Below are 26,210 nucleotides of genomic sequence, written 5' to 3' on the forward strand. Positions count from 1 at the left end.
GTCGTTGGAGATCCTCCCGTTCCGAATTTGACCGAACACAGGTACGAGCCCATTTAAGGACGTACCTTGTGGCACTGAGAGCGGCCAAACGTCAATATTGTGCCGCTCTCATTGCATCCGCAGAAAACCGCCCTGCCGCCCTGTTTCGGGTGTCCCGCTCCCTCCTGTTTCAGAGGCCGCGGGAGGCCCCTTTACAGGGTAGGGCAGAGGAATTTGGGAAATACCTGCAGGATAAAATCGCTCAAATCCGGAAGGATTGGGTCCCTTTCAGGGGCCCAGTGGAGACGTCTGTGGCGAGTCTTAAGAGATCAATCTGGGAGGAGTTTGATTTGGTTGCCATCGAGGATTTGGACAGAATGCGTGGACGACTGCGACCTACCACATGTTTACTGGACCCGTGCCCCTCCTGGCTTGTACTGGCATCCTGGGAGGTTACACGTGACTGGCTCCTGGGCCTAGTGAATGCTTCATTGAGTGAGGGGTCTCTTCCGGCCGCCTTGAAAGAGGCGGTGGTGAGGCCCTTGCTCAAGAAGCCTTCCCTGGACCCTACGGAGCTGGCCAATTATCGTCCTGTCTCCAACCTTCCCTTTTTGGCGAAGGTTGTAGAGAGTGTGGTGGCTTATCAGTTTCCACGACATCTGGAGGAAAATGATTATCTAGACCCGCGCCAGTCCGGCTTTCGCCCCAGGCACAGCACGGAGACGGCCTTGGTCGCGTTGGTGGATGATCTCTGGAGGGCCAGAGATAGGGGTTGTTTTCCAGTAGAGTGGAGGGAGGGGTCACTGAAGGGTTATTACAGCCTGATTGGTCCATTTGACTGAGAGAAAACTTCTTAGCCTTCGGCTTCTCCCGTTGGCTCCCAGTTTCCTCTCAGTCAAGAAGGTCCAAAGACGTATTATTTGGTTCCCAGTGCGACTGTGAGTAATAAAATTGATCAAATTGGCAATTTCTAAATTATAGCAAATTAATAGAAGAAAATCAGAGCTGTGCCCAACAGGACAACCCTTTGCTGTCCTGGAAAGGCAGGGAGAGCAACGAGGAGCGCCCTCCTTTCCTTAAATTTCCTCCCTGCTGGGCCTTCTCCTCCCCCGGCTGATTCCTGGGGCCTCGGGCGTGCCGGGTGGATCGCAGCTCGCAGCTTCTCCCCCGACGACCCTTCCATCAAGCCGCAGCGCCGGCGGCCTATTTGCCGTGCGTGAAGACCGGCAATTCCCTCAATTCGGCCGCGCCGCCTCTCCCGAGTCGGCGGTGCTCGTGGCGGCGGCGCGAGCGCAAGACCGGAGCGCCAGCGGCTCTTGCCGGGCGTGAAGACCGGCGCGAGATCGCCCCCGAGCGAAAATCATTAATTTTGGGTCGGCTAGCCATCGGACTACGGGGGGAGACAAGCGGCGGCACGCGCGCCATTTTAGCGGCCGCCTGAAGAGAAGCAAGTCATTAAACTGAGCCGGCGGCCATTTTGAACACGTGGCGAGCCCACACTAGAGGCCTTCTGAATAACCACCGGCACTCAAAGGGCCAGGCTGAGCGTTTCCCACCAGCACGGGGCCTAGAAGCTGCAAATTGTTTCAAACTACATCTCTTCTGACACGTGAGTGGGGCGATGGCAGCGCGATCTGAGGGAGCTCAAACTGCGACAGTCCAGGCCCAAGAGGACAAGTCAGGCACCACAGCCCCAGCCAGGCCTCGAGTTTCTAGGCCTACTGCAGAGGATCGGCCCTCTAGAGCTCTACAAAGAGATGAGCTTAGACGTTCCAGGGCAATTGAAAAGGCCATTGAGAGGGCGGAGAAGAAAAAGGCCAGGGATCCCAGGCCTAGATCTAGATCCCCCAGACCTGAGGCTTCTTGTCATTCCCCCTCTGTTAACAGGGGATTCAGCCCTTCCTCTCCTTCTTCCTCCTCTTCCAGATCAGTTAGGAGTGAGGGGCGGGGGGCTTCACCTCCTCCACCTACTTCCCCTGGGACTAGGGATTTGGACAGGATTGATCCTTTAGAGGGCCCCTCCGCTGGCCCGTCCAAGGGTAGGAGTTCTCACAGGGACTCGTTCTCTCGTGACTATGACTCTGATTATGATGAGGAAGACCTAGAACACCTTCCTGAAAACCTAAAACGTTTGATTTCAGCAGCCATTTCCAGGGGAATAGCTCAAAGGGACAGGCCCTCCCATCATGGTAGAATTACTCCATTCAGCAGAGCCAGGTCCAGGGCCTCCTCGCCTTCTCTCATGAGCGAGGTCTCCTCTAGGGAAGAATCTCGTCGCCAAGACGACTGGGGGTTTTCTGAGGAGGAGGATGCGGCCGCTGATCAGCCCACCTCCTCCAACCTATTCATTCAGGCCATGTTCAAGCCTCTACTAAAGAAAGCTAGGAGAACCACCAAGGTGGGCACGGGAGACCCCACGGTGCCCCCTCCCAGAGATCCAGACATGGTGATGTTCTCCAACACTGCCACCAATAAAGAGGAGATCCCTGCTCCCCCTCTGTTCTTGGAGGTGGCCACCAGTCAGTGCGCCCGGCCTTCAAATTTCTCCCCTCCTGGTAGCAATGATAGGCGAGCTTATAATATGGAGAAGGCCTTCTTGCAGGCCATTCAACTTCCGGCCATAGATCAACCCATAGCTGCCCTGGTCTCATCCTCCCCGGTGGTCTCGGGGGATGCGGCGGACAAGCTTAAGCCGGAAGATAAGAGGGCGGAGCTTACCTTGAGGAAAAATTATAAGGCTTCCGCTTGGGCAATGCGGGCGGCGGCCGCCGCCTCATATTTTAATCACACAACAGTGATGTGGCTCCGCCAACTCCAGGATCGTATCCCGATCCAGGATGACCGCATCCATCAGGATTTAACTAAAATTATGGCGGCCTGCCAGTATTCGGCCGATGCGACCCTGGATGCCATGCGATTTGGCTCCAGCGCCTTAGCCACCTCTGTGGCCTGGCGCCGGCTCCTTTGGCTTAGAAATTGGCAGATCGATAATAAAGCCAAATGGGATTTAATAGCTGCCCCCTTCATGGGTCCAAATTTGTTTGGGTCTGCTCTAGACCCAATTTTGGTGGAGAATAAGGACAAGAAAAAAGTGATGCCTACCTCCACCAAGAAGTCCGAGACACGCAGTCACCCGTATCGCAGGCCTCCCTTCAGGAGTTATGACAGGGACCAGGAGCCCCGCTTCCAGCAGTACAGGCAGGATAGGCCATACAACAGGCAAAATTTTCAGGAACGCTCCAGGTACCAGTCCCAATCCAAGCGGCCCTTTCGCGGGGGGGGGGGGGGCGGCCGCCCCTTCCGCAGAGGGAAATGACTCAAATCCGAGTCATCCCATAGGCGGCCGCCTGGCGCTGTACGCGGACAAGTGGGACCAGATTACATCAGACGGTTGGGTCCGAGCGACCATTCGCCACGGCCTAAGGTTAGAGTTCCTCTCCTATCCCCCGAGACGCTTCATGGTGTTTTCCCCATCCCGGGATCCGGAACGCCGTCATCTCATGGACCTCGCCGTCTCCCATCTTCTGGAAATCAGAGCGGTGGAGGTCGTTCCGGAGCCGGAGAGGGGACGGGGCTACTATTCAAATCTATTTGTAGTCCCGAAGACCTCGGGGGGTTGGAGAGCGATCCTCGACCTGAAGCGCCTGAATCAATACCTAGTCTACAGGCGCTTCAAGATGGCCTCCCTGAAGTCAATCTTACAGGGCATTCGGAAGGGGGATTACATGGCCTCGGTAGATTTGACGGAGGCCTATCTTCACATCCCCATTCTCCGGGCCCACCGTCAGTTCCTGCGGTTCTCCCACAAGGGCCGGCACTACCAGTACCGGGCCCTTCCATTCGGCCTGGCTTCGGCCCCTTGGACGTTCACCAAGGTCCTGGCGGCACTGGCGGCTTACCTGAGATCCATTCCGGTGAGGCTCCAGTGCTACTTAGACGACGTCCTAGTGCAGGCAGGGTCCCTTCCCAGAGCCAGGGCAGACCTCCAGCTGACAATCCAATGGCTCCAGACACTAGGTTTCTCGATAAACTTTCCCAAGAGCCACCTGTCCCCCTCCAGACAGATTCTGCATCTAGGGACAATGATCGATTCCGAGTCAGGGAGGGTTCACCTTTCCCCAGACCGTCGGACCAGTCTGAGACAATTGATCACGTCCATCGGGAAAAAAAGGTCCGTTTCCACCCTGACCTTATCCCGACTCCTGGGGAAGATGGTATCCTGTATAGGGATAGTTCCCTGGGCCCGTCTACATCTGCGTCCCCTCCAGTGGGCCTTGATACCAGCCCAAAGGAGAATGTTGAGCAACTCTCTGCGACCGCTTTGTTTAACACCAGAGGTGAGACGCTCGCTCAAGTGGTGGATGTCCCCGGCATTGCGTCAGGGGGCCTCAATTTGGGAGCCAGAGAGAATACAAGTCATGACGGACGCGAGCCTTTACGGCTGGGGGGCCGTGATGGGGTCCGACATGGCACAGGGACGTTGGACTGCCTCGGACCTCAGACAAAATATAAATTGGCTCGAGCTCAAGGCCGCGAGACTGGCCCTCCGGACTTTCCACCGCCATCTGCAGGGGCGACACGTCCTCCTGCTTACGGACAATGTAGCGATGAAAGCTCATGTCAACCGTCAAGGGGGGACTCACTCCCGAGCCCTGTGGCGGGAGGCACAGACATTAGGCCTATGGGCGGAGAGACACTTGGCCTCAATTACGGCGGAACACATATTGGGGGAGTCCAACCACCAGGCAGACTGGTTGAGCCGAGCGACTCTGGACAACGGCGAGTGGCAGCTGGTCCCAGAGTTGTTTCGGAAGATTTGCCTCAAATTCGGCAACCCCCTTGTAGACCTGTTTGCCTCCCCGGCAACGCACAACTGCCGAGATTCTTCACCCGATTCAAGACTCCAGCAGCAGAAGGAGCGGATGCTCTCAGAACCCGGTGGCCTCCGGGTCTCCTCTACGCCTTCCCCCCCCTTCCCCTCATCCCCAGAACCATTCGAAGGGTAGTCACAGAGAGGGCTCACGTCATTCTATTAGCCCCATATTGGCCGAGGAGACCATGGTTCGCAGACCTGGTCCAGCTCTCGGTCACAGACCCCTGGAGGATTCCGCCAGAGGAGGTTGTCCTGTGTCAGGGGGTCTTACTTCACCCAGAGCCGCAGTGGCTGCATCTGACCGCGTGGCTCTTGAAAGGGGATTGCTGAAGGGGAGGAAATTGTCGTCAGGGGTCATAGCTACCTTGGAGGCAGCTAGGAGACCGTCCACAATTAGAATCTATAACGCCACCTGGACGGCTTTCGCTAAGTGGTGTAGCCCCAGGGGGGTGGATCCAGCTAGGGCCACGGTTCCAGACGTTTTAGAGTTTCTCCAAAAAAGGGCTAGAGGACGGGTTGTCCCATAATACACTTAGGCGACAGGTAGCGGCCCTATCGACTATTTTGGGAGGAGAGGGCTCCTCCACCCTCTCGCGCTCACCATTGGTGAAGAGATTCCTTAAAGGGGCGGCCAACATCCGTCCGCCCCCGTTCATAGGTTCCCTACATGGGATCTTACCCTCGTCCTGAAGGCATTGACGGGTTCCCCCTTTGAACCGCTCAGGTCGGTCCACATGCGTCTCCTCTCCCTTAAGGTAGTATTTTTGGTGGCCATTACATCGGCCAGGCGTATTTCTGAATTGGGGGCCCTTTCTGTTAGAAGTGACCTTTGCATGATCCATCAGGACAGGGTGGTCCTGCGTTTGGATCCTTCATTCATCCCGAAGGTTAACACCCTGTTTCATAGGGCCCAGGAAATTGTCCTACCTAATTTTTGCCCCAATCCAACTAGGGAGAGAGAACAGGCGTGGCATCGGTTGGATGTACGCAGGGCCCTCCGTATTTATCTGAGACGGACGGAGGGCATTCGTAAGACCGAGGCACTGTTTGTCTCGTTTCATCCGAGTTCCCTAGGTAAAAAAGTCTCGTCTTCGACTATTGGGAGGTGGATCAGGTTGGCCATTGTTGAGGCTTACGGAGCCTCGGGGAAAGCCCCCCCTTCGGGGATCACAGCTCACTCCACTCGTAGTGCAGCCTCCTCAGCGGCCTGGGCCACAAGGGCGCCTTTCGAGGACATCTGTCGCGCGGCCACCTGGGCCTCACCCACTCCCTTCATAAGACACTATCGCCTGGACACTTATGCCTCGGCTGAGGCGTCCTTTGGGCAGAGGGTTCTCCAGAGGGTGGCGGCCGATCCTCCCCCTGGAACCCAGTCTACCCTCCCTGGGACGTAGCGTGGGTATGTCCCTTCAGTGACCCCTCCCTCCACTCTACTGGAAAAAGAACGTTGGTCTTACCTGAACGTTTTTTTCTGGAGAGTGGAGGGAGGGGTCACTTTCCCGCCCTAGATAGATAGACAGGGTCTGGGAGGGGTAGGATCGGGTGGCCCTGGGCGGCTTTCCCTTGTCTTCTTACATCATGCAGACGCTGACCGTGACATCGCGGAAACTGGGAGCCAACGGGAGAAGCCGAAGGCTAAGAAGTTTTCTCTAGTCAAATGGACCAATCAGGCTGTAATAACCCTTCAGTGACCCCTCCCTCCACTCTCCAGAAAAAAACGTTCAGGTAAGACCAACGTTCTTTCCTCTATCCTGGTCCTATTAGACCTCTCGGCGGCTTTTGATACCATCGACCATGGTATCCTGTTGCACCGGCTGGAAGGGTTGGGGGTTCGGGGCACCGTTTTGCTGTGGTTCGGCTCCTACCTTTCCGGCTGGACGCAACGTGTGTTGGCAGGGGAGCAGAGGTCGACCCTAACCCCCCTTACTTGTGGGGTGCCACAGGGGTCGGTCCTCTCGCCACTCCTGTTCAACACATACATGAAGCCGCTGGGTGAGATCATCCGTGGGTTCGGGGTGGGATACCATCTGTACGCTGATGATACTCAGGTGTACATTTCCACCCCGAACCACCCCAATGAGGCCGTCGAAGTGATGTCCCGGTGTGTGGAAGCCGTATGGGTCTGGATGGATGACAACCGACTCAAGCTCAACCCCTCCAAGACGGAGTGGCTGTGGGTTCCGGCCCCCCGGTTCAACCAGCTAATCCCATCCCTGGCCATCGGGGGCGTACAACTTGCCCCCGTGGAGCAGGCGCACAATTTGGGCGTCCTCCTGGATGCCCGGCTGTCCATGGATGACCATGTGACAGCCGTGGCAAGGGGGGCGTTCCACCAGGTTCGCCTGGTGCGCCAATTGCGCCCCCTACTGGACCGGGACGCCTTGCGCACAGTCACTCATGCACTGGTGACGTCTCGCCTGGACTACTGTAATGCTCTCTACATGGGGCTTCCCTTGAAATGCACTCGGAGACTGCAGTTGGTCCAGAATGCGGCCGCGCGGGTAATTATGGGGAGTACAAGGTACTCCCATGTGACACCTCTCCTGCGCGAGCTGCACTGGCTTCCTGTGGTCTATCGGGTGCGTTTCAAGGTCTTGATAACGATCTTTAAAGCGCTCCATGGCTCAGGACCTAGATACCTGCGGGATCGTATTCTGCCCCATACATCCCTGCGACCAATTCGCTCACACAGAGAGGGACTTCTCCAGGTGCCGTCCACCAGACAGTGCCGGGGGGCAGCGCCTAGGAGCAGAGCCTTCTCTGTGGCGGGCCCAGCCCTGTGGAATGACCTCCCCCCGGATATTAGGATTACCTCTGACCTCCGCGCCTTCCGTGTAAAGCTCAAGACCCACCTATTCCAAGTAGCTGGCCTGGCTCAACCATAGTTTGATGATATCGCTCCTGACGGGTTTTTTAATTTTATGATTTTATTTAGGGGATTTTAAACTGTGATTTTAATTGTTTTCATCCATCTGTCTTCCTCCTCCACGTATAGGTCTATTTTTTGTATGTATTGTCCATATTTGTATTTTATATGTTTTTTATTGTACGCCGCCCCGAGTCCTTCGGGAGAGGGTACGGCTAACAAATAAATTTTATTATTATTATTATTATTATTATTATTATTATTATTATTATTATTATTATTATTATTATTATTATTATTCACACGTATGGCCGTTGAAGCATCCCCATGGTCGCATGATCAAAATTCAGATGCTTGGAAACTGGTTCATATTTATGATGGCTGCAATGCCCTAGGATCATGTGATCAGTTTTTGTGACCTTCTGACAAGCAAAATTAATGGGAAATCCAAATTCACTTAACAACCATATTACTAACTTAACAAATGCAATGATTCACTTAACTGTGGGAAGAAAAGTTGTAAAATGGTGCAAACTCACTTAACAAATGTTTTACTTAGCAATATAAATTTTGGGCTCAATTGTGGTCGTAACTCATGGACTACCTGTACTCTGAACAATTTTTGTGTTGTCCAACACAAGCTATAATATGAATGAGACTTCTGAAGGTTCAAGGAGCCATATCACTTTCCCTTTGTAAAGGGATCAGGTAAATCATAAAGTTGAAAATATTTTCCTATTTCATCCTAATGGGAAAGCTTCATTTACAAGTTTCCAATAAGACAGAATATTAAACAGCTTCAAATTATGAGTATATAACCTAATTTGAATGGGAAATTATAGTTAAGAAGAGTTTTAATGAAATTTTCCATCTTGAAAGAGGAAGGAAATGTACTATATGCAAATAGATTATTCATATGAAGCTAAGGTACAAGAGTTTAAATACAATGTGTTTATATGAAGGTCATTATTTCTATTATTTAGAAATAGAAAATGTTTATCCATCCTAGAAATTTCTTATATTTCTTATGCCTGATGTAACACGTAAGTATACATTTGGGCTTCTGCTTCCAGTAGCTTAACAGTTGTAAGCAAATGTATATGCTATGTGTATTTAAGTAATTAAAAATCTCAAGAAACTTGCTGGCTTCCAATTATATATCAGTATGGGTACATTTTATATATAAAAATTGCATTCATCTCAAGCATAACTAATTTAACTTGGAAAAGTGGGGCTTTCAAAATATACCTTTGCACTGGGAAACATTTGTATTGTTTGAGAGGACAAACGTTGCATTTCTGGTACTTCAACTTTTTTGGAATGCTCAAATTAAAAGACAGTTTTAGGTGTGTCTCCATTGAGCCATATGCTTTTCTTCCTGGGTTAGCATGGCAGGTTGCAGCCTATTACTCAGGGGTGAAATCCTCCCAGTTCGGCCCAGTTCGGCCGAACCGGTAGGGACTATTGTCCCTGGTTATGCGAAGCAGTAGTAAAAATAAAAGCTTCTGAGGATTGTGCGGCTCAGCTGTGAGCTGCGTGATTGTCAGAAACTCCCCCCTCCCCACTTTTTAAATCATTTTTTTCCTGCCAATTCGCCCAAACCAGCAGGAAAAAAAATGCTTTAAAAAGTGAAAAAAAAGTTGGCCACGCCCATCCAGTCACATGATACCTCCCCCCCCCCCCCAAGCCATGCCCACAGAACTGGTGGGGGAAATTTTAGATTTCACCCCCACTATTACTGTACTCATGAGTTTACTCTGCACCTACACCTTTACGGTAGGTGCATCTCATGGACCATTAGCCACATGTCCATGGTGGCACAATGGTTAGAATGCAGTATTGCAGGCTAATTCTGCTGACTGCCAGCAGTTCGATATCCATGAGCTCAGAGTTGACTCAGCTTTCCATCCTTCCAAGGTTAATAAAATGAGGATCAAGAGTGTTGGGACAATATGCTTACTCTATAAGCCACTTAGAGACTGAGCGAAAAGCACTGTGAAGCATTGCTATTTGAAATGTTAAAATGCTGTTGATTGATACATATTTCTGCCGCATGAGTGCATGGAACTACAGGCAAATGTTCAGTAACTATTGCAGCAAAATTTGTGAATACTAGTGCACAATGCTGCTATTTCTGGTTTCTGTGGCCAATTAAATCTTTTTACTGTTTGCAAAGTTTTAATTTCCTAGAAGCATCTTAACTGTAATATATTTATGAGCAAAGAAAGATGTGAATGACTTTGCTGTAAGCTGGCCTGGATTTGTGTAGTGAAAGATTTAAACACAAATAATAATGATAATAAACAGAGTGTTTTGCCATGATGAGATGTGGCCTTTCTAATTAAGCAAAAAATAATAATAGTTGAATAAGAACTGGTTTAACTGCAAAACATTGCTTAAAGTATCTCCTTAGCAGCCAATGTTTTCTTTGTGTTGTTATCTATCATGTTTGTAAGTTCAAGCACAGATAGCTTAAGCCTTCTTTGAATCATTAAAAAGAAGAGGTTTTTTTAAAAAATAATTTTATTTGTGAGTAAAGACAGAATGTTAATGTACAATGCCTCACTTACTTGGTTGCACTGAGAATTGTATAACTTCATGCCACAGAACATAGAATGTTTTGTTCAGAAGGCTCCTGCTGAAGTTTCTAGCATTATCAGTTCTCAAGGGTAGATATTCAGCTGTTTATTTCAACCCCCATCCAACTGAGTGATGCTGCCAAAGTTTTGTTCTTGAACTTGGAAACCATTTGGGTTTGGATGGTCAAGAATAAACTTAAGCTCAGCCCTAGCAAGACCAAGTGATTATGAGTGCATGGACTTTTCAGATTAAGGAACTTTCATTTCTAGTTCTACGCAGGATGGCAGCTAGAACTGGTGTACAAGATCTGGACTGTCAACCTCTGTTTCAAGACTGGGTGTGAGCTGTGACGAGAAAAGGCGTTTGCACAGATTCACCAGTTACATGCAGTCCTTGAAATGAAGACCCTTCTCACAGTGACTTATGCTATTGTCACATCATAGGTGGATCACTGCAGTCTTCTCTATTTGTTTAATAACATTGTGTCTCACTTAATAATTTGCATAATAATATGTAATATGAAATGCACAGGTACAGTATAGGTGGTACCTTGCTCAATAGTAGTAACTGTGAGAGGGATCTTGGAGTCCTAGTGGACAACCATTTAAATATTAGCCAGCAGTGTGCAGCAGCTTCCAAAAAAGCCAACACAGTTCTAGGCTGCATAAACAGAGGGATAGAATCAAGATCACGTGAAGTGTTAATACCACTTTATAATGCCTTGGTAAGGCCACACTTGGAATGCTGCATTCAGTTTTGGTCGCCACGATGTAAAAAAGATGTGGAGACTCTAGAAAGAGTGCAGAGAAGAGCAACAAAGATGATTAGGGGACTGGAGACTAAAACAAATGAAGAACGGTTGCAGGAACTGGGTATGTCCAGCTTAAGAGAAAGAAGGACTAGGGGAGACATGATAGCATTGTTCCAATATCTCAGGGGTTGCCACAAAGAAGAGAGAACAAACTATTCTCCAAGGCACCTGAGGGTAGAACAAGAAGTAATGGGTGGAAACTAATCAAGGAGAGAAGCAACTTAGAACTGAGGAGAAACTTCCTGACAGTTAGAACAATTAATCAGTGGAACAGCTTGCCTCCAGAAGTTGTGAATGCCCCAACACTGGAAGTCTTTAAGAAGATGTTGGATAGCCATTTGCCTGAAACAATATAGGGTTTCCTGCCTAGGCAGGGGGTTGGACTAGAAGACCTCCAAGGTCCCTTCCAACTCTGCTATTGTGTTATTGTATGTAAAAAATGAGTGTGAAATTGAATCCAGTTGCAGAATCCATTTGCCTTTCAACTGAAATGACTTAATGACCAAAATTCTGGATTCAGTTGTGGCTGTAATTCAAGGACTCCCTGTATGTAAATATGACTATAACATACTTCTTGAGTTGAAATTTCTTTTTTCCTTTATTGTCACAGGAGCAGTTCTGAAAGAAGGAAAGAGAAATCAAGGGATGCAGCACGATGCAGAAGAAGCAAAGAAACTGAAGTATTCTATGAGTTGGCCCATGAGCTACCATTGCCTCACAACATTAGCTCACATCTGGACAAAGCATCTATTATGAGGCTTGCAATCAGTTTCTTAAGGACACACAAGCTGTTGTCTTCAGGTAAGAAAAAAATGTTTCAACTATGGTCAACTGCATTGTATTATCTGATGACACAGCAGCTCATCTTGTTTCCCATTTATTAAATTTATTAAACTTAATTCATTTCCTCCTACATGAGCTGAAGGTCATCAAAGACTTGTGATCCTTTTGACAGAAGCTTCTGATAGGTGGCTTTACTTTTTAGTCTGCTAAAAGGGACGGTCAAAAATGTGATAAATAAAATAAGCATATTGCTTTAGTAGTATAAGAAAATAAATTCATTATTTTATCACACAGATAAGGAGTAAATATGTAAAACTAAACATGGAAATTTTGAATTAAAATGATTTTGGGCCTGCAGAATTCCTAATCCTGAATAAAACACTAGGCCTAGGGATTATATATCACAACAGTTTAGTGAAGGAATAAGGACACTTCAATTTGATGAATTATTCTGCATAATTATATTTGTGAGCATCTATAGTAATTCAAATCACTGTACAACAATACGTCTATACAATAATACAACAGTACAATACAATAACACAACACCAGCCATTCTGTTTGTCATGCCCTATTTTAATACCTAGTGGTTGTTACAGCTTTGGTCTGGTCAAACGATATGACTGCCTGTGTGAGAGGTTTTTTCATCTGTCCCTTCTTCACTATCTGGAGTGTTAAATAGGAAAAAAATGGTTTTCAGTTCAACAAAGTTCTGTGAACTGAAATATATACATATTTTCATAGAAAGAGTATAGTAGTATGCCCATTTTTATTTTAACAATTGAATTTAGAAATTTTTCGCCCACATTCTGTTTGAATCATGGTTTTATATGTGTATTTGTGATAATTTGTATATTTATCATTTATTTATTTGCTTTCTCAAACTATATCATTCAATATAGCCTCAATGCTCTATGTTATAACATCTAGCCTAACTACCTTATATATAATGGATTTAAGATGAAAAAATAATTAAACAGGGGGACCAGTTAAAGGGAGAGATAGTAGCATTCATTGAATATATTTAGCAAAGTTAGTTGCAATATGTTCAGGATAATTTAATTTGATTTCTTGCTCCAAATAGACATTGGACTTGATGGTGTGGATAACTCCTTCTAACTCTATGATTATATGAAAATTCTTGAAACAGCAAAGTAAACCTTAATAAGTCAGATTATTTGCAAATAAGGGTATTGTTATAAGTAGCATCCTTTCACTGGAACAATTTTCTGTATCTCACATGTGTAATAGAAATATAGTTGTGTGCTTGCTTTTCCCAGGTGTCATTCCTTAAAGGTAAGAGTCCTTACTTTTGTGTAGAAGATCCTAGGAAATTCATCAGGCACTGAAATCTTTAATAGGAAAAGGCCCTTGTTTAAAGACTTGGTGAGCCACTCCAAGTTAGTGAAGATTATATGGCCATTATAAAACAAATTTCTTTTTCTTCCTAGCTATCTAGGAAGGAAATAGAGCCCAGGATCATTATTTTGTTTCTGAACTGTTGCTTTGATAATGCTGATCAGAAGGGGAAAGCACACTGGGATTAGGCTACTCTTCCTTAACTTGGCTCGCTCTTGGGTTTTAGCTCCCAAAATTCCTAGCTAATTTAGTATTTCTGAAGGCTTGGAGAAAGTAGTTTTAGGCTGCAAATGTAGAAGACTCCATTTTGGAGTTGCCCCAAATATAATTCAAAAATCAAAATCCATGAGCTACCCATTATACATAAGATATTTTGTGGAACAGAGAGCCATACCTAGGCTAGTAAATTAAATCTTCGTGAATTCATCCTTGCTGCAGAGATACCTGTATTGCATATCTGGAGTTAGAAATCTGTGATTTCCATTGAATGCCAACATACAAAAAACATGGTTGATTTTCCATTTCCTCCTTTCTTGAAAGAATCAGTTATTCCAGGTACTTAAAAAGAAGCCTCCCAATTGTTGGAAGTAGCATTCTTTGCCTTGAACTTAAATGGGATAACATTTTGAATCAAAGGATTGCATCATTCTTTTGGCTAAGTGCTCTCATGAATCAAATGGAGGGAGAGACTTAAACAGTTTGAATTACAACAGTAACAAAATGAGCGCTGTATACTTTTCTGTTCTTCTGGGGGAAGTTTCAAAGTTTGTCCTTTGCTCATTCTCAGTTCTCAGTTATTTTTTCCAGCATAAACTCTGTTTACAACTTGGATAATACCACTCCAGAATTTGTAAACTTGTTTTTAAGAAAAATTAGGTACAAAAGATAGTTCCCCTATCAATGGAACATAATATGTTATTCATTAAAGAGGGAAGGCCATTACTATGTCTAGAGTATAATTTCTCTTTAAGTGTCACATAATATGACCTCTTATCTAAATCAAAGATTGGTAACACAGAATCATCTATATATTTATATTCAAAGAAAAAAATAGACCTAAACATATATCACTTGATGTGATGTTTTATGTTTTATTAATAAAGAATATCAACTGTTAAGGGGAAAAACAGCTGCTGATATGCTATAATGAAAGAATATAGTTAAACATTAATTGAAGGTAATGAAACTTACCGAATCTATTAAAATAAATGAGAGATGTCAATCTTGTCTTAGATTTCATTGTTTTCATTAGTAAATATATCTTTCATTTTAAAAGAATCCAAAATTTTAAGAAATGGAATTTTTAAAAAAAAAAGTTCTTTGGGCTAAAGAAGTGAATATAATGATCTTAAATGATGGAATAAAACCACAACATTCTTTTAGTGTTTATAAAAGATATGGTTAGAATACTTGTCTTTGGGTGTGAGTGGAGAGTTAGCAACACAGAGCAATTAAGGTGATTTCACATTTATAATCCATAATTCCATATATAATTATGAACCCCCATAGTAGCAATTTGCTACAAATTAATTTAAAGAAATAATGCTTTCTTTCAAAATGAAAGAATTGAAATGAAAAAATTGAAAATGTGTAAACTCTGGCTTCCCTTCTCTTCAACAAGATTAGTATACCATAACATACTACTACTACTACTACTACTACTTCTAACTTGCTCTTAAATGGATCAGGAGATTCTTTGAGATTGTAATTAAAACTGTGAAATCCAAAGGTGTTGGTGTTGGTATGGAGCTGGATTGCTATTATTCTGCTCATCCCATTATCTCACATTTTTTATGCCACAGAGCTTGTTGATTTTGATTTCCTGTTGAAATTCTCTTTCTGCTTCATTCTTTTCTCCTGATAACTTTCAGTACTATTTATTTAATTGCACCATGAAGACCATGAGTTTGTCATTTGAAGAACATGCAGCATTTATTTATTTATTTATTTGAACTTGTTAGTCGCCCCCTCTCCCCACAGGGACTCGGGGCGACGTACAAAAGCAACAATCAAAACAGTATCATATAGAGGAGGTAAAAATAAATAAATAAATTACAGTGCTTAGAAAAAGTTAAAACCCCAATAACAGTAAAAATTTAAAAACTAAAGTTAACAGTTAAAAAATGCCCAAGACGTGGAGAAGCTGTAGATTTATGCCAGGCCGGCTAGTCGAAACAGGTGGGTCTTCAGTTTCATATGGAAGGAGCAGAGGTCAGTTGTTGTCCTAATGTCTGGGGGGAGGTCATTCCAAAGGGTAGGGCCCACCACAGAGAAGGCCCTACTCCTGGGCACCGCCCTCTGACACTCTTTGGAGGACGGCACCCAGAGGAGTCCCTCTCTGTGTGAGCGAATGGGTCGCAGGGATGTATGGGGCAGGACACGATCCCGCAGATAACTAGGCCCTGTGCCATGGAGCGCTTTGAAGATGGTGACTAACACCTTGAAGCGCACCCGGTAGGCCACAGGAAGCCAGTGCAGCTCGCGCAGGAGAGGTGTTATATGGGAGAACCTCGATCTCCCCATAATTACCCGCGCGGCTGCATTCTGGACCAACTGCAGTCTCCGGGTGCACCTCAAGGGGAGCCCCATGTAGAGAGCATTACAGTAGTCCAGGCGAGACGTCACCAGTGCGTGAGTGACTGTGCGCAAGGCCTCCCGGTCCAAAAGGGGTCGCAATTGGCGCACCAGGCGAACCTGGTGGAACGCCCCCCTCGCCACGGCTGCCACATGATCTTCCATAGCCAGCCGGGCATCTAGGAGGACGCCCAAATTGCGCGCCCGTTCCACCGGGGCTAATTGCTCATCCCCGATGGCCAGCGATGGAATGTGCTGGTTGAACCGGGAAGCCGGGAGCCACAGCTACTCTGTCTTGGAGGGGTTGAGCTTGAGCCTGTTGTCACCCATCCAGACCCGTACGGCTTCCAGACACCGGGACATCACTTCGACGGCCTCGTTGGGGTGGTTTGGGGTGGAAATATACAGCTGAGTGTCATCAGCGTACAGATGGTATCCCACCCCGAAACCACAGATGATCTCGCCCAGCAGCTTCATATATGTGTTGAACAGGAGAGGCGAGAGGATCGACCCCTGTGGGACCCCACAAGTAAGGGGCCTCGGGGTCGACCTCTGCTCCCCTGTCAACACACATTGCGTCCGGCCAGAGAGGTAGGAGCGGAACCACCGTAACACGGTGCCTCCGACCCCCAACCCCTCCAGACGGCACAATAGGATACCATGGTCGATGGTATCGAAAGCCACCGAGAGGTCTAATAGGACAAGGATGGAGGAGCAACCCCCATCCTTTGCCCTCCAGAGATCATCCACCAACGCGACCAAGGCCGTCTCCGTGCTGTGACCGGGTCGGAAGCCGGACTGGCGCGGGTCTAGATAATCACTATAAAGCATATAGTGACCAAAATGAATTGTTAAGATTTCCTTCCTTCCTTCCATCCTTCCTTCCTCCCGCCCTCTTTCCCTCCTTCCTTCTTCCCTCAAGACAAGAAATACAAAACCACAGAATTGCATAAATTGAAGAAAATTAGAAGTAGATCAAATTCATTTCCATAATGGATGAAATCAAGGGAAATTTGTTTTTCAGACTTTTTGAATGTGAATAGCACCATGTGAAATGTGAATATGATGGTAACAATCTCTGACTCCACTTTACTGTGGGTAAACTTAACAAAAACCTGGATGCCGAATTATGAAAAGAGGCTGCTTGCAAAGCTGTAAACCCTAACTCTCAAAATTATGGAAATGATAATTCATATACATATTGGCCTTTTGCACAAAAGCCTCTATCCTAGTGGTAGTAAAAAAAAAACCTCATTTGCTAAGTAATTAAAATGGCATAATCCCTGTTCAGTAGCAGACAGGGGAGAAGAGGAAATTTAAATGCATCATCCTGTAAAAGATCTTTGCTCACTGGAATGTGGGACATAATGTCCCTTCATAATGGGAAATTTTGTAGGTTCCTCTTTTTCAAATGAACTAGCTTTCTTGTTTAGTTTAGTTTTATTTTTCTTTCTTTTGAAGATGTTTCACTTCTCATCCAAGAAGCTTCTTCAGTTCTGACAGGACAGCGAGGAATGGAAGGATTTATATTCCTTTCAGACAGCTGTACTCTGCATCCTTTTAGAGGATCATTGAAGCACTTGGAGTTTCATCTGTGGCTTCAGGGTTACCTGAGTAGTGCTCCTAGTTTCTGTGTAGACCCACTAAAAGGATCCAGATTATCAGCTGTCTGCAAGGAATATAAATCCTTCCATTCCCCACTGTCCTGTCAGAGCTGAAAAAGCTTCTTGGATGAGAAGCAAAACGTCTTCAAAAGAAAAAACAAGAAAATCCAGTTGCCTCCTGAAAAGCACCTTTGGGACAACCATGACCTGGATGACTGAGAATCTCTACAGACTTTGAGCTAGCTAATGGGTAGATGCAAAACAAGACAGAGGAGGAAGACAAAAAAAATAAATGGAGTAAAGCAAAGTATCTGTTGTAAATACAGTCTTCTATAAAAGGTTAAAAAAATCAGGAATATCTGTTTAGGTGAAATTTTAAAAGATTGAGAAAACTTTAAGCCAGGCTTCTTAACCTGGTGCCTTCATTCTCTTGCCTGGAGAATAATGGGAATTACCAAAATAAAATAATCAAAATATTTCCATTATTTGGTCTATATCTTATGCTGCTTTGTCACATTTTTGTAGCATTCCCTTATAAAAATACTATTTAAGTTAAATCTTTTACTTGAAACAAGGAAGAGTTTTCATGTTTAAACCTTAGCTGGTAATAAAGATTTGTAGGTTTAGAAGTATAACTATATTATACATAGAACTTTATTTCAGGGAGGGGGGATGTAAGATTATAGAAAATATTTTGGGGAAAATCTGCTCTATCAGATATTAATTCCTTACAACAAAATTATATTAAAGAAGACAGTTTGCTTCTTATCTGATCAAAATGAACAGCGGGAAGTCATTTCATATATAATAATAATAATAATAATAATAATAATAATAATAATAATAATAATAATAATAATAATAATAATAATAATACATACTCAGCTGCTGTAAAAAAATCACGCAGACTGATTATAAATTGCGGCACAAATGATCCACTGGAATTTGTGCAAAAATTATAATATTAAAACAACAACAAACTGGTGGGAACATAAGCCTGAAAAAGTCACCGAAAATCAGATGGTCAAGATCCTGTGGGATTTTCGTATACAAACAGACAAAGTACTAGCGCATAACACACCAAACATCACACTGGTTGAGAAAAAGAAGGTTACAATCATAGACATCGCAATACCAGGTGATAGCAGAGTTGAGGAGAAGGAACATGAAAAAGTCGCGAAATACCAGGACTTAAAAATTGAAATCCAACGATTATGGCACAAACCAGCAGTGGTAATTCCAGTGGTAATCGGCACACTGGGTGCTATTCCAAAAGCACTGGAATTACATTTAAAACAGTTAAAACTTGACAAAATCACCATCAGTCAAATGCAAAAAGCTGCACTGCTTGGATCTGCACGTATATTACGAAAATACGTTACGACGTCCTAGGCCCCTGGGTGGGGCCCGACTAGTAATCAATGCCAAATCCGGCGAATCAACTGGCCGCTGTGATACAATCGTATAATAATAAATTCTGACTCTACAAAAAACCACCCTACTTGGAACAGTTTATATCCTCCGACGTTACCTTAACAGTTCCTAGGTCCTTGGTTAGGACTCGAGCTGTTGAGCTACCAACCAGCCCCAAAGGCTGTGAAAATTAACTACATAATAATAATAATAATAATAATAATAATAAACAATAAAAACAACAACAACAACCCTACTTGGAACAGCTTATATCCTCTGATGTTACCTTAACAGTTCCTAGGTCCTTGGTTAGGACTCGAGCTGTTGAGCTACCAACCAACCCCAAAGGCTGTGAATTTCACCAAAAATTTAATAATAATAATAATAATAACAACAACAACAACAACAACAACAACAACAACAACAACAACAATAATTCAGCAATCCTCCTGTTTTTTAGAATACTACACAGACTAAAATGTAAGCTTCGCTAAAGCCACCTAAATGTCTGGATATGATCTTTTTTATCATTTCATAATAGGAAATGTTATTCCTATGTCTTGGAGTTCAAAAGAGTGCAGTATACCAGACCTTGCTTTATTCTGGTTTCTTCTTTACTTAGTAACCCATTTCCCTTTGATTTTTCACAGTGGGCGGCTGTACAAGAATGCTGGGAAGGAAACCTTCAGCCTGGGGGTCTGGTGCCCTGGCTGAGATTACTATTGCAGGAAGCTAACTGAACAATAGCTGTAGAATATTGTTCCTATTTTCTTCTTGGTGTTCTTGGCTTGACTGGTATTCCTCCCTGTAATACTTTACAGAGGTATAGCTCATTTAATAATGGAGTAACTGCCAGAAATCCAATGGATGCAGGCATTAAATTAGGCTACATGATCTACTTTATAGGATATCCCTTTCTTTGGAGGTATCCTCTGATCATCCAGCGGCCCAATTTAAGTCTCATGCATGAAGAAATTGCCAGCACTTTGAATTTCACCATCAACACTTAGCATCTCAATGGGACACTTAAGCAGAGAAGGAATATTATAGTGTGATGTACCATAGTTTTACTTATATTGTACTTACTGGTATGTCTTCTTTTAAACAGTCATGCCTTTTAGTCTGTTGCTTTAGTTATCAATTTGCTCTATTATGGATGGTTGGTTTGTAGCCATCTAAAGTAGCACAAAGGTTTGGAGATATGGGCAAGGGTTTGTTCTTTGATGTACGAAGACGAAAAATCCCAGTTGTAGAAACACTATCTACAACTTTGATGTGTTGAAATCTGAATAGTTTTGTTCAGATGTTCTTATGGGAAGAAATAACCAGCGAAGAACATAAACTAGTACAGATAGTATGTGTCCCTGAAGACCGATCTCCTTAGTACCCAATTTCCCTGCAAATCTAATGAAGGGTTAAACTTCTAGAATTTGCTCAACCAAGTAAATATATAAAACAAAAGAAATTCAAGTGACTTCTGACATTTTAGCCTTGGACAATGCATATCAATACAATAATAATACAATAGCAGAGTTGGAAGGGACCTTGGAGGTCTTCTAGTCCAACCCCCTGCCTAGGCAGGAAACCCTATATCATTTTAGACATAGGGCTATCCAACATCTTCTTAAAGACTTCCAGTGTTGAGGCATTCACAACTTCTGGAGGCAAGCTGTTCCACTGATTAATTGTTCTAACTGTCAGGAAATTTGTCCTCAGTTCTAAGTTGCTTCTCTCCTTGATTAGTTTCCACCCATTGCTTCTTGTTCTACCCTCAGGTGCCTTGGAAAATAGTTTGACTCCCTCTTCTTTGTGGCTTATCTCAACTTAGATAAGGCCCATGTTCATATGAGTTTACAAACCCTGGTCTGTAAAAGAAAGAAAAGTCATATAGAAACTTCTTCAAGTTGAGCTGAACTCCTGTTGACTTAATGGAAACATTCATGAAGCTTTATTGGTATGACATAGAAGTGGTTTATTTGTCGTTCAGGAAGATTTTCCAGTTTGCCTACCTAAAACTATAGCACTGGTTTTCTGAAGTGTTCTTCCATTTAAATAATAATAATCAACCCTACTCAGCATTTTATTTTTATTTTTTATTTTTTTATTGTCCTACTCAGCATTTTAGATTGCCCCAAATAAACCAGGCGATTAACTTGAGATAGTCTAAGACAGAAGAAAATGGTCTTTTTGGTTACTGGCTAGAGTTTTGAGAATATGCTTTAGAACAACAATATAAAAGCAAGGAAACTTTGTTGATAAAATAGCTGTCCAGGTGGGTCACAAAACATATTTTAATTAGAAAGTAAAATAGTGAGATTGCTTCCTGCTATATTCCATAGTAACTCCCCAGGATGGTGTCTACATTTTTTCTCGACAGGTGTGTGTGTATCTCTCATGGCTGACTCTCCCATTTTTATTTTCTAAGAATGTATATTGTCCCATGTGAAGCCTTGAGACATTCTTAAATAAATATGGTATTTTGTTTTGCAGCATATTTCCTTCCTTTTATATTTTTAACTTAAAAGCATCAAAGGAAATAAGTGAAGTCATGTTGCGTGGGGAACTTCCTAGGCCTCAAGGGAGGTTTTGACTGGCCCATTAGGGGCTGTGGGCACCACATTGCCTGTCCCTAATAGAGACAGTCCCAGAGAATGTTTCTCTTTTCAGTTTAGGCTAAGTAAACAAAAGTTATATTGGTCATTTTTCTGAAGGATCATTTTTATTTATTTATCAAACTTCTATGCTGCCCATTTTGCTGAAATTCATTTCGTTTTCCTTTTCGTTTGCACACACTCTCTGTCTCTCTTTCTCTGTCTTTCTCTCTCCCTCCCTCCCTCCTTTACTCTCAGCAGCTGGAGGAAACTCCCTCTGCCCTGTGGCTATTTGTGGTAATAGTAATGGGGGGGGGGGGGGGAATAGGAAACAGATAGAAAGCCATTCCAGAAAAGTGAGTTGGGAGGGAAGATGTCTGAATTGTATATAGCAGAGCCAAAAAGCTAGCATGGGCTACAGCTGATCCTGTTTATAATTAACGCAAATTTTTGTCAGATATTGGATAAACTGGCATATAGTATTTCTAAGATAATGCACAGGAATTTCTAAATTATATAAATGAACAAATTTACTTAACCACTGCAAGCCCAAGAACATATATTTGGCAGTAAATCCACAAATGAACTGTGGGTTAATTCTGAATAACAGTAATTGAGATTGTATGACAATTGAGGTTGTATGTCGATGAACAAGAATGTGCTTCCAAGAATGAGCGGCCAGGTTTGTATATTCTATTATCCTCTTTCTGCTGTTCTCATTCTTTTTCTTCTCAGTATTTCATGCATCTATACCAGGGTATAAAAACTCCACAAACTATTACTTGAAAACTTAATATCAGATGCTGTATAAGGTAAGCACTATTCTATGTTGTCTAATTTCCCAGCAAATCATAAAAAGGAAAAACACTTTGGAAAGTCTGTAATTTTCATCATACAGATTTTATTTTTATTGATTGATTAGATTTATTTGCCATCCATCTTGCCTCGAGGCAACTCTGGGGCAGATTACAACATTAAAAGCTATAAAACTGTAAAACATAAATACTTCTAAAACAATAAAATAGAATTACAATCAGAACTAAAATTGCAGTTAAAAGATGAGGAGGGGGGAGCAGAATGCGTAAGAGTGAGGTGGGTTTTTCTCTTGTCTGAAGTGGTATAGGACTGGAAGATCTCCAAGGTCCTTTTCAGCTCTATTATGATTCTGATTCTTAATCCATCAAACACCTCCGGCGTGATATTTTCCTGTTTGAGGCCTAAGCCATCTGTCAAAATGAGGTCATATTCTTATGGAGGTCAGAAGCAAATGTCACCGGGAAGGTGGGAGAAGGGGGTACAAAGGGCAGGAGCCATGGAAGAACCATGGACCCTTCCAGCCAGAATTCCTTGACAAATGGGACAGAAGAATGACTCTTCGGCTGGCACTGGTGGACTGGGTCAGTCCCATTGGAACGAGACTGTATTAAAGGTAATAACCAACACTTTGAACTGTACTTGGAATCAAACTGGCAGCCCGTGGAACTCACAGAACAATGGCATAACATGGCCATTTTAGGGGCCTCAAGAACTGCCCATGCCAAATGCTCTTAGAGAGCAGCCCCATGTGGAGTACATTACAGTGACTAGGGTTTGATTGACTAAGTGACTGCGCTCAGGGACTTCTGATCCAGGAACACAATACATTTCTCCTATCTGTGACTGCCACCTGCTCTTCAAGCAGATTTTATTAGTTTCCAACAATTTACATACTTTTCTAAACAATTTGTGTAGCAACTTTAGTACCCATTTAATGCAATTAGTAGCATATCATTTTCCTACAAATATTAAGGATTTATCTCCTGCATGAACTCTTTTCTATTTATTTCTTTAAGCACCACATATTTTGTCACCATTTCTATTCCTCATTCATATAAAACCAGTTTAAAGCTTGCCCACAATACCTTTCACCATAAATAACATTTATCCACTCAGAATGCCACAAGGCAAACTGTTCTTCCTTCTCATTTTCCAATAGGACAAAATGAAGAAATGTTTTACATCATGCTGCATCCATAACATATTTTTATTCAGCTTCTATGCATTTGTTTAGTCAGGGTTTGTGTTTCAATAAAGAAGAGTTGCTTTCAGGAAGAGATGCAAGGCTGTCATTTTCTGTGTTATATATATATTTTTAAATCAATTGTAGAATAAACTTCTTTGCAGAAGTGAGGAAGAATGAGAACGGAATATGGAATATGGAAGGTGGGATAATACAAGTTCTCACCAAGGAAAATAGCTACCTAGAAGCTTTGCAGAGTTTCATCACTGTAAATATAAGGGTTGGCCTTTGAGCAAATCCAGAAATACCATAAATGATTGTGCAACAAATTGGCTTTAATAGTTGAATGAAGGTTACTTTCTCAGGTCCACCAGCCATATCTTTGTTATCCAGCAGTTTTATGCAAAATCCACATTTCCTCCCAACCAGCTGGAACTTGGGAGGCAGAAAATAGATGGGGGCGGGGCCAGTCAGAGGTGGTATTTATTGATTCTCCAAACTACTCAAAATTTCCACTACTGGTTTTCCAGAACTGGTCAGAACCTGCTGAATACCATCTCTGATCATAGCTAAATCGGCCATAGGAATGGAATTACTTTTGGTGCCGTGCAACATTGTTTATGGAAATGCTTGAAACACACATTTTTGTGTGTGTAACGTTCTGATGATTTTTACATTACTTCCCCATATTTCCAGCATTTTTATGAACTTTTCAGTCAAGGAGAATAGATTGATACCATCCACGAAACAGCTTTATATTTAGCATAGTGATACTTAAATAAAATAAAATGCACACAAATGTAGACAACATTTCTAAATCTGATTTTCAGATTTGGATAGCAATTGAATCATTTACTTTTGAACAGAGAATCTGATTATTAACCCTTAGCTACAGTCTAAAAAGTTGGGAGTACAGGAAATGAACAAGCATCTGTGGAAACATGTTCTTCTCTTTTAGAACCATGCACATCCTGACAGTAAGAATCAATCAAAACTTGTTTACAAAGATTATTTTTAGCATAAAATAATATTATCTTTGAATATTACAGTAGACTTTTCCCCTAAGAAGACAAGACTTTGTTATATATTGATTATTAGCATTTTACTGACTCTCCATAACTGATAATTTTCCTTGTGAAGAAGGCTTTCATTTTCAAATATAGCACAACCTTCCAGTATTATTAAGTCAAGTGACTTATGTATTCCTACCCAAATATTATCTTCAATGCTGTAGCAATGCTATGCCACGCAGACATATACTGCATTTTTGTTTGTTCTCTGTGTGATGGAAATAAAAAATTCTGTCCATTCCAATACATCCATGGACTTAGTTATTCTTACTTTATCATATGCTTTAATGTATTGTAAAAAATAAAACGAACAGTAAACACAGTGCAATAAAAGCTTATTATATTTAATTTAGAATATGAATGTCACTCAACCCAGGGGGACCATCCATGTGGTGCCCCATTTTGGCCAGCAGGGTGCTGCCCGCCCACCCCAGCCAGCCCGTGGAGGAGAACTATAATGCTATTCCGGCCCTCAAAGAAATTAGTTTGACACCCCTGCCTTAATCACTACACCAAACTGGATCTCGCTATGGCTAGTACACTGCCCAGTGCCCCAAAAACCCTTTTGGCCCTGAACCTGTTGTCCTTCTGGGAGGACTTTAAGATGTGGCTGTTCTGGCAGACTCTGAGTTAGTTTTCTGAATGGTCCCACAGAGTACCAGCTGTAATATAATATATTTGATTTGTTCTTCCCAACATGTTTGTTTTACTTTTTATCGTTAAAACTATCTGCAAGCCTTACAGTCACTAATAAATGGGCAGTCTTAGAAGTGGATTGTCTGGCAATTTTGAAAAGGACATCTGCCTGAATCAATGGCCTGACTTAGTTTAAAATAAATTCCTGCGGTTCCCATCCACAGCTCTGTTTTATAATAACTTCTATATGCATAGCTTGGAGTTTTCCTGCAACTTCCATTTTCCATTGTTTGGAACACATATATCCTTACACCTACATCTCTAATACCTGACTGCAGACAGCAAACAAACAACCTTCATTTAGTAAATACCTTTCTCCGAAAAGGAGCCTATATTTGGCACTTTTGCAAAATGTCATTAGGAAATTATTTAAATACAGCATAAGACAATATTCATTTTACAGCCACAGTCAAGCAAGATGGGTGGGTGAGCTAAACTGTTTCCTTTTCTGCTCAAGTGCATTGAGGTTCAAGACAATGGTTCCAGTAGCTGCTTCAAATTCTCAGTCTATTTCGTCATTTTTCCTGCTTCCCAAAGTCTTCACATTTCTTTCCTTTTTGTTCTCATAGGGCTGGCTGTGATAGTAGGCAGAGGGAAGTAGCTGCCATATATGGCAGGTACAGATGAAAATCAGATTCGCTTTTTTGACTTCTGCTCTCCGGAGCTAGACTCCAAAAGATGCTTCCATCCTGCTGCCTTGAGCAAGTTGTTCTGCATCCCTAATTACCTTTGCACAATACATCACATGTAGTGTTGTGGGGAAAGGTCTTGCTGCGAAAAGAAAAGCGTAAAGGCCAAAGGAAAGAGGGGAAAGCAGCTGTCCAGCATTGCACTTACGTTGTGTTTATGTGACACATGCTCATGCAGCCATTATCTATGGTTCCATTGATTGAAACAGAGTAAGCACAAGCCAGTGGCACATTGTGTGAGTGGCAACAAACTGCTGCCATTAATACTAGCTGAATTTGCTGCCCTGGACAGCAAATTCAAAAAATATTATTGCCCTGTGTTT

General features: G+C 43.4%; 1 protein-coding gene across 2 annotated transcripts in view; it reads left to right on the forward strand.

The window, feature by feature from the left end:
- EPAS1 (endothelial PAS domain protein 1) overlaps positions 1 to 26,210 on the forward strand; it is a 115,431-nt gene that overhangs the window by 46,078 nt on the left and 43,143 nt on the right. For both annotated transcript variants that reach the window (XM_081940767.1, XM_081940766.1), the window contains exon 2: positions 11,720 to 11,910. In XM_081940767.1, coding sequence (XP_081796893.1) covers positions 11,720 to 11,910 — 191 coding nt within the window. The remainder of the gene's footprint in view (positions 1 to 11,719; positions 11,911 to 26,210) is intronic.

This window comes from Natrix helvetica, assembly GCF_964273705.1.
Source record: "Natrix helvetica genome assembly, chromosome: 2".
Lineage (NCBI taxonomy): Eukaryota > Metazoa > Chordata > Lepidosauria > Squamata > Natricidae > Natrix > Natrix helvetica.